This window comes from Nerophis lumbriciformis, linkage group LG29 (genome assembly GCF_033978685.3).
Source record: "Nerophis lumbriciformis linkage group LG29, RoL_Nlum_v2.1, whole genome shotgun sequence".
In the NCBI taxonomy this organism is placed as follows: domain Eukaryota; kingdom Metazoa; phylum Chordata; class Actinopteri; order Syngnathiformes; family Syngnathidae; genus Nerophis; species Nerophis lumbriciformis.
In genome coordinates this window covers 30,945,001-30,963,637 of record NC_084576.2, presented here as the reverse complement: position 1 = coordinate 30,963,637, position 18,637 = coordinate 30,945,001, and the positions used below count along the sequence as shown (strand labels likewise).

General features: G+C 43.1%; 1 protein-coding gene across 11 annotated transcripts in view; it reads right to left on the bottom strand.

Annotated features, from left to right (window-relative positions):
• syne1b (spectrin repeat containing, nuclear envelope 1b) overlaps window positions 1-18,637 on the bottom strand; it is a 469,384-nt gene that overhangs the window by 371,160 nt on the left and 79,587 nt on the right. For all 11 annotated transcript variants that reach the window (XM_072911924.1, XM_072911927.1, XM_061924513.1 and 8 more), the window contains 6 exons: window positions 14,748-14,915; window positions 14,524-14,682; window positions 12,653-12,817; window positions 5,376-5,510; window positions 346-504; window positions 74-282 (listed from right to left, as the gene is read on the bottom strand). In XM_072911924.1, the coding sequence (XP_072768025.1) occupies window positions 74-282; window positions 346-504; window positions 5,376-5,510; window positions 12,653-12,817; window positions 14,524-14,682; window positions 14,748-14,915 (995 nt within the window). The remainder of the gene's footprint in view (window positions 1-73; window positions 283-345; window positions 505-5,375; window positions 5,511-12,652; window positions 12,818-14,523; window positions 14,683-14,747; window positions 14,916-18,637) is intronic.

Below are 18,637 nucleotides of genomic sequence, written 5' to 3'. Positions count from 1 at the left end.
CGTATTCTCTTTTTATTTACCATTTACACAACGTGACAACTTCACTGCTTTTGGCTTTTGTAGGTGATCCTACCGTGCACTGTAGTCCTTCCATTTGTCTGGGTGCTGCATTAGCTTCTGATGAGTGTTTTCGATTTCCTCGCTGACCTCCAGGTACTCCTTCCTGGATTTGTCCAGGGTCTGGTGGGCGGAGTCGTCCTCAGGGAGCTTCTGACAGAATTCCTCCATCAGTTCCAGCCTCTTCTCGCACAGGGACTGAAGGCCCTTCTCCCTGAAGAAGACCTGAAATCGGACACGTGGTTATGGAACTTGTTTAAAAAGGTGACAAGACATTGTGTCACTCACCCGGTGCTCCTTGACCAGCCTCTCGCTGCCCACGCTGGCCAGGTGGCGGTTCTCCCGGGCTATCTCCGCCTGGCACTCTTGCAGCAGCAGCACCAGCTTGCTCCTCTCCGCCTCCGCTTTAAGGCGCAGGACGTGGAATGGAGCGTCCGTCTGAACGTCCTGGGAAGCATAAAAAATCATGAGGAGGGGAAGTTCTTTGATGTTAAACTGATTTCTTAAAGGGGAACTGCACTTTTTTTGCCTATCATTCACAATTAAAAAGCTCCTCGGTGGCAAGGCCCCGGGGGTAGATGAGATCCGCCCGGAGTTCCTTAAGGCTCTGGATGCTGTGGGGCTGTCTTGGTTGACAAGACTCTGCAGCATCGCGTGGACATCGGGGGCGGTACCTCTGGATTGGCAGACCGGGGTGGTGGTTCCTCTCTTTAAGAAGGGGAACCGGAGGGTGTGTTCTAACTATCGTGGGATCACACTCCTCAGCCTTCCCGGTAAGATCTATTCAGGTGTACTGGAGAGGAGGCTACGCCGGATAGTCGAACCTCGGATTCAGGAGGAACAGTGTGGTTTTCGTCCTGGTCGTGGAACTGTGGACCAGCTCTATACTCTCGGCAGGGTCCTTGAGGGTGCATGGGAGTTTGCCCAACCAGTCTACATGTGTTTTGTGGACTTGGAGAAGGCATTCGACCGTGTCCCTCGGGAAGTCCTGTGGGGAGTGCTCAGAGAGTATGGGGTAACGGACTGTCTGATTGTGGCGGTCCGCTCCCTGTATGCTCGGTGCCAGAGCTTGGTCCGCATTGCCGGCAGTAAGTCGGACACTTTTCCAGTGAGGGTTGGACTCCGCCAAGGCTGCCCTTTGTCACCGATTCTGTTCATAACTTTTATGGACAGAATTTCTAAGCACAGTCAAGGCGTTGAGGGGATCTGGTTTGGTGGCTGCAGGATTAGGTCTCTGCTTTTTGCAGATGATGTGGTCCTGATGGCTTCATCTGGCCAGGATCTTCAGCTCTCACTGGATCGGTTCGCAGCCGAGTGTGAAGCGACTGGGATGAGAATCAGCACCTCCAAGTCCGAGTCCATGGTTCTCGCCCGGAAAAGGGTGGAGTGCCATCTCCGGGTTGGGGAGGAGATCTTGCCCCAAGTGGAGGAGTTCAAGTACCTCGGAGTCTTGTTCACGAGTGGGGGAAGAGTGGATCGTGAGATCGACAGGCGGATCGGTGCGGCGTCTTCAGTAATGCGGACGCTGTATCGATCCGTTGTGGTGAAGAAGGAGCTGAGCCGGAAGGCAAAGCTCTCAATTTACCGGTCGATCTACGTTCCCATCCTCACCTATGGTCATGAGCTTTGGGTTATGACCGAAAGGACAAGATCACGGGTACAAGCGGCCGAAATGAGTTTCCTCCGCCGGGTGGCGGGGCTCTCCCTTAGAGATAGGGTGAGAAGCTCTGCCATCCGGGGGGAGCTCAAAGTAAAGCCGCTGCTCCTCCACATCGAGAGGAGCCAGATGAGGTGGTTCGGGCATCTGGTCAGGATGCCACCCGAACGCCTCCCTAGGGAGGTGTTTAGGGCACGTCCGACCGGTAGGAGGCCGCGGGGAAGACCCAGGACACGTTGGGAAGACTATGTCTCCCGGCTGGCCTGGGAACGCCTCGGGGTTCCACAGGAAGAGCTGGACGAAGTGGCTGGGGAGAGGGAAGTCTGGGCTTCCCTGCTTAGGCTGCTGCCCCCGCGACCCGACCTCGGATAAGCGGAAGAAGATGGATGGATGGATGGCATTCACAATCCCTATGTAACACAAGGACACGTATATTTTTATTTTATGTATTTTAATTTGTAAAATACAGTACAAGGTGGTTAACAATACAGCTAAGGGAAGTACACTATTCCACCCATAAAACCCTCTAAACCACAGGTGTCAAACTCAAGATCTGGCCCACCACTTCATTTTATTTGGCCCTAGAAAGCCTGGAACTTTTCTTACTAAATGTATTATTTATTTTTCTATTTTGGGAGAAACAAACATATGTAAAAGTAGCAATAGATTTCATGGTAAAATTGTGAAATTGACTGTGTGGGGTGGATTTTTTGTAATTTTTAATTTTAACCAGAAATATTAATAACAGAAAGAAACAACCCTTTTTTGTGAATGAGTGTGAATGAGTGTAAATGAGTGTAAATGGGGGAGGGAGTTTTTTTGGGTTGGTGCACTAATTGTAAGTGTATCTTGTGTTTTTTATGTTGATTTAATAAAAAAAAATTTAATTTTTTTTAATTATTTTTTTATTTCTTGTGCGGCCCGGGACCAATCGATCAAGTGTAGCCATCTCGCTTTGTTCCCTCGGAAACTCTGTTTAGTCTTCTTTACTTGGCACAGGTCATCATGTTGCTTCCTCCACTTCCGCACCATTGATTCGTTAATGTTAAATTTTCTCGCTGCTGCTCTATTCCCGTGTTCCACTGCGTGACTGATTGCCTTGAGTTTAAACTCTGCGTAAGCGTGTCTCTTAATAGGAGCCATTTTGGGGTCTTTACATAAAGTTTAGGTCTCGCAACTACGGTAAGTAGCCGCCGACTTCATTTTCCCCCGTAGAAGAGTCGGCGGCTGCTTACCGTAGTTGCGAGACCTATTGTGGCTCAATATTGGTCCATAAATAAGGCGCACCGGATTATAAGGCGCGCTGTCAGCCTTTGAGGAAATTGGAGGTTTTTAGGTGCGCCTTATAGTGCGGAAAATCTATACATCTTGTGACTTGAACATTGACCAAGTATTAGCTATATAGTCATTAAAAGAGCTAACCCTGGCCTATGATCACATAGATTTAACTAACTTATGCTGCTATATTGTTGACGTATTGAGCTGCTGCATCGCCTCTGAGTTGGAAAAAGTTAAGTCTAGATGATAAATCATGCCACTCACCTGGGTAGTAGAAGATCGTGGCCATAAACATTTAACTTGGCGAGAAAGACACGAAAAGATGCTTGTTTTACTACATCTTTTTTTAATTCTTCATCTAAACTGGAAGATACAGACATCCCGTTCGTCTTCATCTCAGTGAGAGCAGACATTGTACAGTAAGTGATTTTTTGTTTGTAGTTTGTATATATGGTTTAACACTTAGCAATACTGCTCCATGATGCTTAGTGTTTCACAAAAGCTGAATCTGTTTTTTACACAGCTTCTAAAACTGGTAGCTCATCCTCCTTATATTCAGGTCAAAAATATACGTTTCTGGATCGTCATTGATCTAGAGCAGGGGTGCTCTTTACGTCGATCGCGATCTACCGGTCGATCTCGGAGGGTGTGTCAGTCGATCACCAGCCAGGCATTAAAAAAATAGTCCTAAAAATGAGCGATCATAAATCTTCACTATGACGTCACTTTCGTCACTTGATTGACATTCACGGCACCCGAGGGTCTTCTGAGATGACGCTGGCTGCTGCCAGCTCATTAAAATTACCGACTGGAAGGCGAGAAACACTTTATTTCAACAGACTCTGGCGCCGTACCTGTCGTCAAAACTCCAAAGACCGACTGCACAGTTGCACAATAAAAGCTCTGCTTCATCCTGCCTGCGCTACCAAAATAAGAGTCTCAGAAAGCTGGCGTGCACAAGCTAGCAAGCTACGGAGTTTGCCGACAATGTATTTCTTGTAAAGTGTATACAAAGGAGTACGGAAGCTGGACAAATAAGATGCCAAAAACCAACCACGTTCATGTGGTATTGGACAGAAAGGAGGACTTTTTTTCTCCTCCATTCGAAAATGCGGACATTATCAGCACCACTGTCTGATTCCAATCAATGCAAGTCATCAGAATCAGGTAATACACCAACTTATATTCTTGTCTTCATGAAAGAAAGGAATCTATATGTGTTAAACATGCTTGTATTATCTTTAACCACCTTTAAGTTGTTAACAATATTAACTATATGTATTAAACATGCTTGTATTATCTTTAACCACCTTTAACTTGTTAACAATATTAACTATATGTGTTAAACATGCTTGTATTATCTTTAACCACCTTTAAGATGTTAACAATATTAACTATATGTGTTAAACATGTGTTGTATTATCTTTAACCACCTTTAACTTGTTAACAATATTAACTATATGTGTTAAACGTGCTTGCATTATCTTTAACCACCTTTAACTTGTTAACAATATTAACTATATGTATTAAACATGCTTGTATTATCTTTAACCACCTTTAACTTGTTAACAATATTAACTATATGTGTTAAACATGCTTGTATTATCTTTAACCACCTTTAAGTTGTTAACAATATTAACTATATGTGTTAAACATGCTTGCATTATCTTTAACCACCTTTAACTTGTTAACAATATTAACTATATGTGTTAAACATGCTTGCATTATCTTTAAACACCTTTAACTTGTTAACAATATTAACTATATGTGTTAAACATGCTTGCATTATCTTTAAACACCTTTAACTTGTTAACAATATTAACTATATGTATTAAACATACTTGTATTATCATTAAACACCTTTAATGTATTAACAATATTAACTATATGTGTTAAACATGCTTGCATTATCATTAAACACCTTTAACTTGTTAACAAAAACATATATTTCATAAATAAGTAAATATAAATTATATATATGAATGAGGTAGATCCCCACGACTTGATCAATTGAAAAGTAGCTCGCCTGCAGAAAAAGTGTTAGCACCCCTGATCTAAAATAAGTCTTTGTTGTCTCTCATAAAGTCTGCCATGTGTTGTTTTTGTTGAAGCAAAATATGGAAGAATTGTACTTGTTATTATGAATGTTACTACTTTACATATATACTTACAGCATGTATATAAAACGTTTCATGAAGGTTTTTGGAGGTTTTTAGAGCGCTTACGAGGCAGGATAGAGCAACACCTATTGGCTCTATTGTCAGCTGACTTTGGCTAGCATTTATTTACGACTTAGAATGCATTAAAAAAAAGCACATATTTGTTCCTGTCTTAAATTAGGATTGTGAATGATAGGCAACACTTCTCCTTAAACGACACCAACCTTCCAGCGTTTGTGCAGCTTCCGGACAGTTTCCTGCAGCGACTGTTGCTCCTGGTTGGGCAAAATGTCAGTGAGCTCGTCACAAGCCTTGAGGAACGTGTTCAAGACCCGCTGGTCCATCTGAGCGAAGAACTCCTGCAACAAAAATACAATATGTCTGTTTACAGTCTCCATCTTGCAGCATGTTTAGGTAGCTATACAGACATGTTAAATGTGAACATTTGTGTCTCGATACTGGTCCAAATGTTTTGTTGCCAAGTTGCAAAGATATATGCTAGATTGCGACCAATTCTTTTTAACCAATCTTGTTTAAATTTGACACACATGTGCTCGTTAGTCTACTAAAAGTGCATATAAATTGTTTTGGAGATTCAGCAAAACACCCTAAAGTTAGTTACTGGGTAAATGTTTGCTATATGTCTTGTCTTCAGCTTTTCCCCCTCCCGAACAAACGCTGGTAGGTGTCGGCACACATCCTGGTTGTTGATGGGTTGGGCGTTGATGGATATCCTCCTGCACTCCAGTTTGTCAGCTAGACATCTGAGGATCTGGTGGTTATGTCTCCACGTATATCTGCCTAGAGTGAGGCTGGTTCTTGAGTGTTGCTGGGATTGTACACAGGGGACAGGATGGGTACTTTCCAAACCATTGTTGCAGGTTTGTGGGAGATGGTAGCACATCATATGTTGCTCGAACGATGAAACTCAGCCTGTTGGATTCCATGCCCCAAAGTTCGCTCCATGTGAGTTTCTTCTTTTCAACACCCTCCCACCTTGTCCAGCGGCCCTGTTTGGATTGTGTTGCGGCTTTGGAACGTCTGGCTGTTTCCTCCTGACGATGCACTTCCTCTACAACCATAGTTCATACTTGCCAACCTTGAGACCTCCGATTTCGGGAAGTGGGGGGTGGGAGGTGTGGGGGGTGGGGCGGGGGGCGTGGTTGGGGGCGTGGTTAAGATATATATATATATATAATAAATACTTGACTTTCAGTGAATTCTAGCTATATATATTTTTTTTTATTACATAAATATATATATATATATATATATATATATATATATATATATATATATATATACATAAATAAAAGAAATACTTGAATTTCAGTGTTCATTTATTTACACATATACACGCACATAACACTCATCTACTCATTGTTGAGTTAAGGGTTGAATTGTCCATCCTTGTTCTATTCTCTGTCACTATTTCAGAACACACACATTATACAAATATACATTATAAAATCAATAAGAAAACGGGAGCTCTAATTTGGGAGTCTGAATTAGGATCAGAAGTTCCTATACAAACATTGCGCACTCACGTCGCCTTTTTGTATTGATTACTGCAGCTGTGCACTGGATTCATTCACAAATACAAACTACAACTCACAAACACTTTAGAGTTAGGCTCCACCATCAGAATGTGTACTTAAACTTATAAAGATCACATGGATATTATTCAGTGAGTTGATTCACCAAAACTAACCTGTTATACAGGAGGAAAAAAGCACACAGGACGTTTCAATTGTTCACAGACTGGTCGCGCTCATCAGAATGACAAGACACTTCCGGTCTGCAGGTGATAGCATTCAATTGGGAAGAAACGCCCTACTGCCCTCTACTGACCAATGTGAATACTGATAAATGTGTAATGACAGCTCCAAAAACGAATTCAAACCACAAAATAAAATAAATAAATCAACACAAAAATGTGACACATTATGGGCGGGTCACATATGCATGTACAGTAGATGGCAGTATTGTCCTGTTTAAAAGTGTCACAACATTGCTGTTTACGGCAGACGAACTGCTTTACGGTAGACGAAAATTTGACTGCTGTTGTTGTGTGTTGTTACCGCGCTGGGAGGACATTAATGAAACTGCCTAACAATAAAACCACATAAGAAATCAAGAAATCGCCCTCGATCATTAGCTGTTTAAATTGTGGGAAAGCGGACGTGTGAACAGGCTGTCAACACGTCACTCAGGTCCGCATGGAGCTGGAGGGGGCGTGGCCTCCAGCTTGGCCTGAATTTCGGGAGATTTTCGGGAGAAAATTTGTCCCGGGAGGTTTTCGGGAGAGGCGCTGAATTTCGGGAGTCTCCCGGAAAATCCGGGAGGGTTGGCAAGTATGCCATAGTTGGACGTTTGGTTGCAGATGAGTTACGGTTCCAAGGCCAAAGCCTCGTCTGCCTTGTTGGACGTGGCCTACTACGTCACGATGGAGCAAAGCTGATTTGGCCTGTAGCACAGCTGTGACTGGGGTCCACTTCCGCCCTGTTACGAGGCAAGGAGCGGCGGCTCTCACTACCGGGTCCCGGCAGTCAGTGAGGGACATCTCCAGCCTCACCTTGGCACATTTGAAACCATTTAAAATCAATTCTAAAATGAACAGGGAGCCAGTGCAAAGTCTCAAGAATTGGGGTTATGTGCTGGCGTTTACTGGCCCTTGTTAAAAGTCGTGCTGCCGCGTTCTGGACTAACTGCAACCGGGAGAGAGCTCTTTGGCTAACGCCAGCATAAAGTGTATTGCAGTAGTCCAGGCCCCTTGAAATAAAAGCATGCATGACTTGTTCAAAAAGGTTAAAAGATACAAACGGTTTTACCTTTGCTAAAAGACGAAGATGATAAAAACACGATTTTAAAACGCCATTGACTTGTTTGTCAAGTTTAAAATGTCTGTCTATAGTAGGGATGTCCCGATCCAGGTTTTTGCACTTCCAATCCGATACCGATATTGTTTTTGCACTTCCGATCCGATACCGATACTGACCGATACCGATACTGGCCTATCCGAGCATGTATTAAAGTTTAAAGTTATTTAGCCTACTTAGTTGTCAGAATCATGTTGAAAAGGGTTTTAGTACTCTTGATAACAACTAGCCAGCTGAATTAGGGGAGTTTGAATAATACACAATGGTTGGTAACAAGAAACTGACCTGTTTATTCAAGGATAAACACAAAATAGACAAAATTATACATGACAAACAGAAATGGCATCATTGAAACTAGGGCTGGGCGATATGGCCTTTTTTTAATATTGCGATATTTTAAGGCCATATTGCGATACACGATATACATCTCGATATTTTGCCTTAGCCTTGAATGAACACTTGATGCATATAATCACAGCAGTATGATGATTCTATGTGTTTTGATTGATTGATTGAGACTTTTATTAGTAGGTTGCACAGTGAAGTACATATTCCGTACAATTGACCACTAAATGGTAACACCCCAATAAGTTTTTCAACTTGTTTAAGTCGGGGTCCACTTAAATTGATTCATGATACAGATATATACTATCAGATATATACTATCATCATAATACAGTCATCACACAAGATAATCACATTGAATTGTTTACATTATTTATAATCCAGGGTGTGGAGGGGGGGCGTCGGATGTAAGTGTCAAAAAGACAGCCAAAAGAGTTTGATATGAGAATAAATCTAAAGTTAAAATATAGGGTAGAAATGCACCCATTTGCAGGAAATGTAGTCTTGATTTTCAAAACGTTCTTTCAAGGCTTGCATGTCTACATTAAAACATTCTTCTTCATACTGCATTAATATATGCTACTTTTAAACTTTCATGCAGAGAAGGAGATCACAACTAAAAAAATCACTAATTTTTTCATACGGTGTTGATGTGGAAATGTTTGCCTCTGCATTTTGATGGTGTGGACGTGTGGCACCGAATGGAGATAAGCGTCTCGACAGACGTCACAATATTTGAACAATGATGACGAAAACTGTTTTCTCTGTCGTGTCCGTGTGTCGAAAATTGTTATGCGCTTATTTTATTTTTTTGATGTTGTGCGTGGCATAGATTTGCCGTGCGCAGAGGACGCTTGAGCAGTGCGTAATTGCGCAGGCGCGCACCTTTAGAGGAAACGTTGGTCACACGGCTGCGCTAGCATCACAGCTAACGTTAGCCATGCTGCTACTTCTCTGCTGGGAGAGGACGTATATGTATGTGACGCATGACGTGACAGTATGTGACGTATGACGTGACAGTATGTGACGTGTGTAAGAAGGTGCGCTTGCTGTCTGTGAGAGGGAGACACAGAAAAGAGTGAGAAGAGCATGTCGTGTAATGCCAGCAGCTAAAAGCAACTGTGTGAGAATCCACAGACCTGTGGATGTGTTGAAGTTGTGCTGGAAAATGCGGAACGAAAATTAGGGAGCAGCAGAAAAGTGGAATGTATTATTTAAATAGGTGCGTTGGAAAACACGGACCGGAGTTTTTTTTTAAACTGGATCTGGATCGGCATTTTCCCATGCCTTGCCGATACGCAATTTTTGGCAAATATCGGCGGCCGATCCGATCCAAATATCGGATCGGGACATCCCTAGTCTATAGTGACGCCAAGGCCGGTGACTTTGGGACGCACATCATTTTGCAATGGTCCCAAGTCAATGAGGGCCGGACCAAAAACTACAATTTCCGTTTTCCCCTCATTCATTATTAAAACATTCTGGGCTAACCAAGCCGTAACGTGGCATAGACAGTTGAGAAGGGGTGTCAGGGGGCCGTGGCCTTTTGAAATCGGCATATACATTTGGCAGTCGTCTGCATAATTGATAGTGCTTAACTTCCTTTACACATGCATTGAAATGATACACAAAATCAAATGAAATGAGTCCATTCTTAGACCTTTTATTGTATTTGGCAGCTACATGTAAGTATCAGACTGTCTTCTTAAAGAAATGCGTATGAGTCCCGTCAAAAGTACATGGATCTATTTTTAGAAGGGTTATTTACATACTTGCCAACCCTCCCGGATTTTCCGGGAGACTCCCGAAATTCAGCGCCTCTCCCGAAAACCTCCCATGATAAATTTTCTCCCGAAATTCAGGCGGAGCTGGAGGCCACGCCCCCTCCAGCTCCATGCGGACCTGAGTGACGTGTTGACAGCCTGTTCTCACGTCCGCTTTCCCACCATATAAACAGCTAATGATCGAGGGCGAGTTCTTGGTTTCTTATGTGGGTTTATTGTTAGGCAGTTTCATTAACGTCCTCCCAGCGCGGTAACAACACACAACAACAGCAGTCAAGTCTTCGTCTACCGTAAAGCAGTTCGTCTGCCGTAAACAGCAATGTTGTGACACTTTTAAACAGGACAATACTGCCATCTACTGTACATGCATATGTGACCCACCCATAATGTGTCACATTTTTGTGTTGATTTATTTATTTTATTTTGTGGTTTGAATTCGTTTTTGGAGCTGTCATTACACATTTATCAGTATTCACATTGGCCAGTAGGGGGCAGTAGGGCGTTTCTTCCCAATTGAATGCTATCACCTGCAGACCGGAAGTGTCTTGTCATTCTGATGAGAGCGACCAGTCTGTGAACAATTGAAACGCCCTGTGTGCTTTTTCCTCCTGTATAACAGGTTAGTTTTGGTGAATCAACTCACTGAATAATATCCATGTGATCTTTATAAGTTTACGTACACATTCTGATGGTGGCGCCTAACTCTAAAGTGTTTGTGAGTTGTAGTTTGTATTTGTGAATGAATCCAGTGCACAGCTGCAGTAATCAATACAAAAAGGCGACGTGAGTACGCAATGTTTGTATAGGAACTTCTGATCCTAATTCAGACTCCCAAATTAGAGCTCCCGTTTTCTTATTGATTTTATAATGTATATTTGTATAATGTGTGTGTTCTGAAATAGTGACAGAGAATAGAACAAGGATGGACAATTCAACCCATAACTCAACAATGAGTAGATGAGTGTTGTGTGTGTATATATGTAAATAAATGAACACTGAAATTCAAGTATTTATTTTATTCATTTATATATATATATATATATATATATATATATATATATATATATATATATATATATATATGTATACATATATATATATATATATATATATATATTAGAGATGCGCGGTTTGCGGGCACAACCGCGGAGTCCGCGGATTATCCGCGGATCGGGCGGATGAAATTAAAAAAAATTAGATTTTATCCACGGGTCGGGTCGGGTCGGGTGATTGAAATAAAAAAACATTTGATTTTAAATAGATTCAGGCGGGTGGCAGTTAAACCAATTGGGAAATATATATACATAGTTAAATGTTGTTACCCACATACGAAAAACGAGCAGGCACCTGCAGCATATGCCACAACAGAAGAAAAAAAAAAAAAAAGAGATGGACACTTTTACGGAGCGGAGAAGGGACGCCTCGCCGGGGTCCGGGACCGAGGCCCCTTCCCCCGAGAGGGTCCCACCGGGAGCCGTAGCTGAGGCGATCCGCGAGAAGGGCCCGACGCACGTCCAGGGTCACCACCGCGCCCACCGCACCGACACCCCGCCTCGTCCGCCTTCGCCGCGGCCGGCGTCACGCGCAGCAGGCAAGCAGCTTACCTGCCCGCCACCCCCGTGGCCGGGGGCTCGTAACAGGGGTCACTCCGCGCGCTCCGCCCGCGCAGCTTACCTGCCCGCCACCCCTGTTGCCGGGGGCGCGTAACAGGGGTCACTCCGCGCGCAGTGCGCTCACGAAAGGGGTGGGGCTCACCCTGGTTGATATAGACAGCAGCTAGGACGGTGGCCATGGAAGTCGGAACCCGCTAAGGAGTGTGTAACAACCCACCTGCCGAATCAACTAGCCCTGAAAATGGATGGCGCTGGAGCGTCGGGCCCATATACCCGGCCGTCGCCGGCAGCGAGACGCGCTTGGAGGTGCGCTCAGCGCGGCTCCCATATGATTGCGCACTGGTGTGCGTCTGGGTCGTGACAGCGTGGCACGGGAATGTCTGTGCTGCATTGGATCAGTCTCCTTTCTTTAACAGGCAAAAGCTTTATAACCTCACTAATGCCTTGCATCGTCTATATTAGATATATAACAACGGGCGGATGGCGGGCGGATGCGGTTCTGATCAAATGTTAGATCGGGTGGATTGCGGATGGTTGACGACTTTCTGATGCGGTTGCGGATGAAATAATTGCCTATCCGCGCATCTCTAATATATATATATATATATATATATATATGTATATATATATATATGTATACATATATATATATATATATATATATATATATATATATATATATGTAATAAAAAAAAAAATATATATATATATATATAGCTAGAATTCACTGAAAGTCAAGTATTTCTTATATATATATATCTCTTAACCACGCCCCCAACCACGCCCCCCGCCTCCCGAAATCGGAGGTCTCGAGGTTGGCAAGTATGGTTATTTATAACCAAGACTTGCTAACAAGATGCCTAAAAAGCTCTTTCCTCACCGTGTGTTTTTTCAGCAGCTCCTCCGGGTGGCCTTGTTCTGTCAGACAGTCTTCCGCCAAGCTGAGAACCTTCTCCAGCTCCGAGCGCGACTCGTCAAACCTCTTCATGAGGCTGCTGTTTGCCTCCACGCGCCTCCTCCACTCGGTGGATTCCTTAAACATGCCCTTGACGAGCACACAGGTTACATACAGTGTGAGACAGGGATTCAAACTCTTTTTTATTGTAATCAAGGGCCACGTCGCAATTATGCAGAGCATGTAACAGTGAGTATTTATCAAAACAAATGTTTTTGTCACACAACTTATAAAGGCAACTGTTTTTCATGAATATATTTTTCACAGATTGATGAATAAGTTGCTTTGAAATAGTAAGTCAAGGTGATTTTAAGCGTGTAATTTTGATAACCAAAACATACATGCTTGGGAAATCAGATCACATTAAAGTGTAGAACGTATGCAATAGCATGTGCAACATTTTTCTGTCAAAATCTAAAGATTTTAAGAAGTTATTTTTTATTTCCAGTCTTTCGCAGGCCACATGAATGACCTAATGGGCCAAATAAAATTATGTGGCGGGCCACATAATTGACATGGAGGACCACATAAAATGACATGAAGGGCTATCTTGAAATGACGTGGAGGGCCATATGAAAGAATAGGACAGGCCGTATTTAAATGACGTGGCAGGCCACCATAAAATTACATGGCAGACCACGTGAAATGATTTAGCGTGCCACAATAGAATGATGTAGCGGGCCTAATTTAAATGATGTTGCATGCCACAATAGAATGATGTAGCGGGCAATATTAAAATGATGTTGCATGCCACAGTAAATTTATGTGGTGGTCCACAATAAAATTATGTGGTGGTCCACGTAAAGTTTTTTGGCTGGCCACATAATTGACATGGAGGACCAAATAAAATGACATGATGAGCTATCTTGAAATGACGCGGAGGGCCACATAAAAATAATATGGTGGGCCAATTTTAAATGAAGTGGCAGACCACATGAAATGATTTAGCGTGCTACATTAAAATGATGTCGCATGCCACAGTAAAATTATGGAACAGGCCACAATAAGATTATGTGGTGATCCACAATAAAATTATGTGGTGGGTCACTTCATTTTTTTGACTGGCCACCTAAAAAAGATGTGGCTCGCCACATAATTGACATGGAGGACCAAATAAAATGACATGACGGGCTATCTTGAAATGACGCAGAGGGCCACCTTAAAATAACAGTTTTAAATGACGTGGTGGGCCACAATAAAATTACATGGCGGACCATATGAAATTATTTAGCGTGCTACATTAGAATGATGTGGCGGGCAATATTAAAATGATGTTGCATGCCACGGTAAAATTATGGAACAGGCCACAATAAGATTATGTGGTGATCCACAATAAAATTATGTGGTGGGCCACATACATTTTTTTGACTGGCCACCTAAAAAAGATGTGGCTGGCCACATAATTGACATGGAGGACCAAATAAAATGACATGACGGGCTATCTTGAAATGATGCGGAAGGCCACATTTAAATGATGTAGTAGGCCTCAATAAAATTACATGGCGGACCATATGACATTATTGAGCGTGCTACATTAGAATGATGTGGCGGGCAATATTAAAATGATGTCGCATGCTACGGTAAAATTATGGAACAGGCCATTATAAATGATATGGTGGTCCACAATGAAATGACGTGGCGGGCCACGATTAAATTATGTGGCGGGGCACAATAAAATGATATGGCCGACCACATTAAATGATGTGGCCAGGACCATTAAAAGGAGTTTGAGTTTGACGCCTGTCGTACAAGGTGTAGTATAAAGGAGTGCATTTAGAAGAAGCTGAGATGTTCACCTGTGAGGAGGTTTGGAGGTCCGCCACTCTTTTCTGCAGGAGCCTCATGTCCATGTGCTGCAGGGTTTTACTGGCATCCATCATCTTCAGGATGCTCTGGTGAGTCCTCTCAATGACAAGGAGACACTTCTTGCAGCTTTGCGTGGCGGCCGCCAGCTCCTGCAGCGACATCAGGCGAGGGTGTCAGCTTCTTGGTGACTCGCCGCGTCATTAGTGTCGCTCACCTGGCACTTCTGTTTGTAGTCCACAGGTCCTTCTGGGTCGGTGCTGCTGGTCACGTAGCTGGCCTTCTCCAGGGACTGGTAGAAGCCGGTGATGTTCTTCTCCATTTCTTCAAGCGGCGCTAAGAGGGACTGAGACTCTTTCAGCAGAGGCAGACATCGCTCTCGTACCTAAAGGGGTATGAATTTGACATTCCATATGTTTGTTATTATTGAGACAAACTTCTTCGAGAGTTTTTAAAAATACGAGTCAAAGATCAGCAGTCTTGTCTTTTTTACACCCAAGTTTTAAGCTGAACTTGCAGGCCGGTCTAATGTCATTGGCAGAGGTGGGACCAAGTCATTGTTTTGCAAGTCACAAGTAAGTCTCAAGTCTTTGCCCTCAAGTCCGAGTCAAGTCCCGAGTCAAGACAGGCAAGCCCCGAGTCAAGTCCAAAGTCAAGACTGGAAAGTCTCAAGTCAAGTCCTAAGTCCTGCAGTTTGAGTTTCGAGTCCTTTCAAGTCCTTTTAACCACAGACTAATATATTAACACAGATTGTGTATGCTTTTCAAACGCTGTATTTATTTATTAAAACAAGTGCATTTTAAATTGCAGGAAAGAAAATTGTGCTGACATTGCACTTTATAATAGCACTATTAACCAGTCATTTTAAACATTAACTCATTCCTTTACAGAACAAACACATTGAAAAATAAAGTGCAAATGTACTTATTTGTACAAAAGTGTTAACATTGAAAAAACATGACATATACGTGAACATAACAAAAAAGTTGTACTTTTTATATGTCAGGGCCCTATGCTGCATTGCATTTGCAAAAGACCAAATTAGCCAAGAGTCTGTCAGTCATTTGTGCACGATGGGGGCGTAGTATGATGCCACCATGGCTGAAAACTCGCTCCACTGGAGCACTGGAGGCAGGCACTGCCAAGACTCTCATGGCCACTCGGAACAGTGAAGGAAGAGTCTTCATGTTCAATGCCCAGAACAAAAGGGGGGAGAGAGTTTGTTTGGGTTGGTACACTACTTGTAAGTGTATCTTGTGTTTTTTATGTTGATTTAATAAAAAAAAAATATATATATATATTTCTTGTGCGGCCCGATACCAATCGATCCACGGACCAGTACCGGGCCGCAGCCCGGTGGTTGGGGACCACTGAGGTAAACAACCAACAGTATGTCAGAAAGCTAGCTAAAACGGTACACATATTCATAATATAGTATACATTTTAACTGACCTTTATTTGACTATTTTTGTCTTTTTTTAGGTGGCTAAAATACGCGGTGCTGCTGACCGCCGTCTAACGTTACGTGTGATATATTGACTAACGTAACCCTGCTTAAAAAAATCACTGAACTAAAAGTATGAATAAGGTAGTGAACTGCAACAAATTCCCGTGTTTGCAATAACGTTATAACTTTAGCAGTGAGTTTACAGCCTCACTGATTTAACTACACAGCAAATAAAAGTCACGTTACTTAGCCAATAAACGTTTCTTACATTCAAAACTTACCGTTCTTTGTGCAACTTCAAATGCCGGACGAAGTTGGAAGTTGTTGCCTCTCCATCAGTCATTTTGGAACCGCATGTGTTGCATACTGCAAACCGTTTTGTGTTGACCACCTCGTAATTTTTATACCCAAACAAAATTATTTTAGGTATCATTTTTTGTTCACTGGCGTGTGGTTTGGACATGTCTTCTTCGTTGGTTGTCCTGCAATTTGATTGGATGAATGCTGTGTGATGAAAACAAAGTAGATCTAATTTGATTGGCTGTTGTACTGAGAGCACACCAGCTGACACACGCAACGCTGATAGACAAGTACACAATGAAAAATACGGAGCGCTCCCGAATAACTTTTTCATCTTTGGGTTTTGGGGAAAGTAGCAAGTCATGTCAAGTCATGTCAATTCAAAAGGCTCAAGTCCAAGTGAAGTCACAAGTCATTGATGTTAAAGTCTAAGTCGAGTTGCAAGTCTTTTTACATTTTGTCAAGTCGAGTCTAAAGTCATCAAATTCATGACTCGAGTCTGACTCGAGTCCAAGTCATGTGACTCGAGTCCACACCTCTGGTCATTGGACTTGGCAAAGTAGCTTATACTGAACAATAGAACCTATTTGCGAACGTGACGGTTTACGCACTTTTAGATCGCGTAAAATATGCCTTTGTGTGCAAACCGTGTCTCTGTGAGTCATCCATTCATATTGAAGCGATTGAAGAAGCTGGCTTCGTACGACGGTGAGTTTTTCATCGTGATTAGAACTGACTTTTCTGGCGGACTAATAGTTCAGCGGATGAGAAAACCGCCTCTCACGGCCCCTGCCCCTGTCCCCGTCTGTTAGAGCAGAACATACAGAGGACAGTTCAGTTTGTAGTTGTTGTTGTTTTGGCTTGTTAATAAAGAGAAAGTTGATCCATCACCTCCTTGTTATGTTTGTTTGATATACAGTACTGTATTGTGTTCAGAATGTATAAACCTTAACAAAAATATGGACTTTTGTTGAAGCTGGAACCCATTATTCATATTTACTTAGTGTGGAGGGGGGGCGTGGCCTGCGGGCCTGCCGCGGAACGGGGTGTGCCAGGACCGGCCTCGAAGACAAGCGACAGGTGAGTGGATGTTATCCATATTTTCCGCACCATAAGCCGCCCTGGGTTATAAGCCGCGCCTTCAATGAACGGCATATTTCAAAACTTTGTCCACCTATAAGCCGCCCCGTGTTATAAGCCGCATCTAACTGCGCTAAAGGAATGTCAAAAAAACAGTCAGATAGGTCAGTCAAACTTTAATAATATATTAAAAACCAGCGTGATGTGGGCGCGCATGGAGTCGTATATCAACATGGACGGAGCTGCGTGAAAAAAGCCACCCGGCCTCTTCGCGTAAACTTCCCTTAACCACTCGCTCATCTTTTCTTCATCCATCCATCCCTTCGAGTTAGCTTTTATGATGACGCCGGCTGGAAAGGTCTCTTTTGGCAAGGTCTTCCTTTTGAATATCACCATGGGTGGAAGTTTCTGGCCATTAGCATGGCAAGCTAGAACCACAGTGAAGGATGACTTCTCATTCCCTGTGGTGCGAATATTCACCGTACGTGCTCCCGTTGTATCCACAGTGCGGTTCACAGGAATATCAAAAGTTAGTGGAACCTCGTCCATGTTGATAATGTTCTCTGGCCCGATCTTTTTTTCAGCTATCTTGTTTTTACAATATGCACGGAAAGTAGCCAGCTTTTCTTGAAAGTCTTTAGGCAGTTGCTGTGAAATAGTAGTCCGTGTGCGGATGGAGAGATTGCGTCTTTTCATGAACCGGAAATCTGTCGCTTAGTAGGAGCCATTTTGTGGTCTTTACAGATGTAAACACACAAATGAAATGAAACGTAATATCCGCGCGCTTCTTCTTCTACGGGGGCGGGTGGTTGCTTACAGTAGAAGAAGAAGCGCTTCCTCTTCTATGGGGGCGGGTGCTTACCTTGGCGGTTGCTTGCCGTAGAAGAAGAAGCGCTTCCGCTTCTACGGGGAAAAAAGATGGCGGCTGTTTACCGTAGTTGCGAGACCTAAACTTTATGAAAATGAATCTTAATATTAATCCATATATAAAGCGCACCGGGTTATAAGCCGCACTGTCAGCTTTTGAGTAAATTTGTGGTTTTTAGGTGCGGCTAATAGTGCGGAAAATACGGTAATCACCTCACGCCTTTATTAGCAGCAGCCGGGATGAGACACGTGGTTGGATTTGGAGTGGGAGCCAGAGAGAGAGAGAGACACGAACACAGAAAAAGACATCTTGCTGGAAAGCAAAAGGCTCTCAACATACAAATAAAACAGTGTTGTACCCTGAAATCCGGACTCCCGTAACAGTGTGTGGTGGTCCGAAGAACCCACTAGAG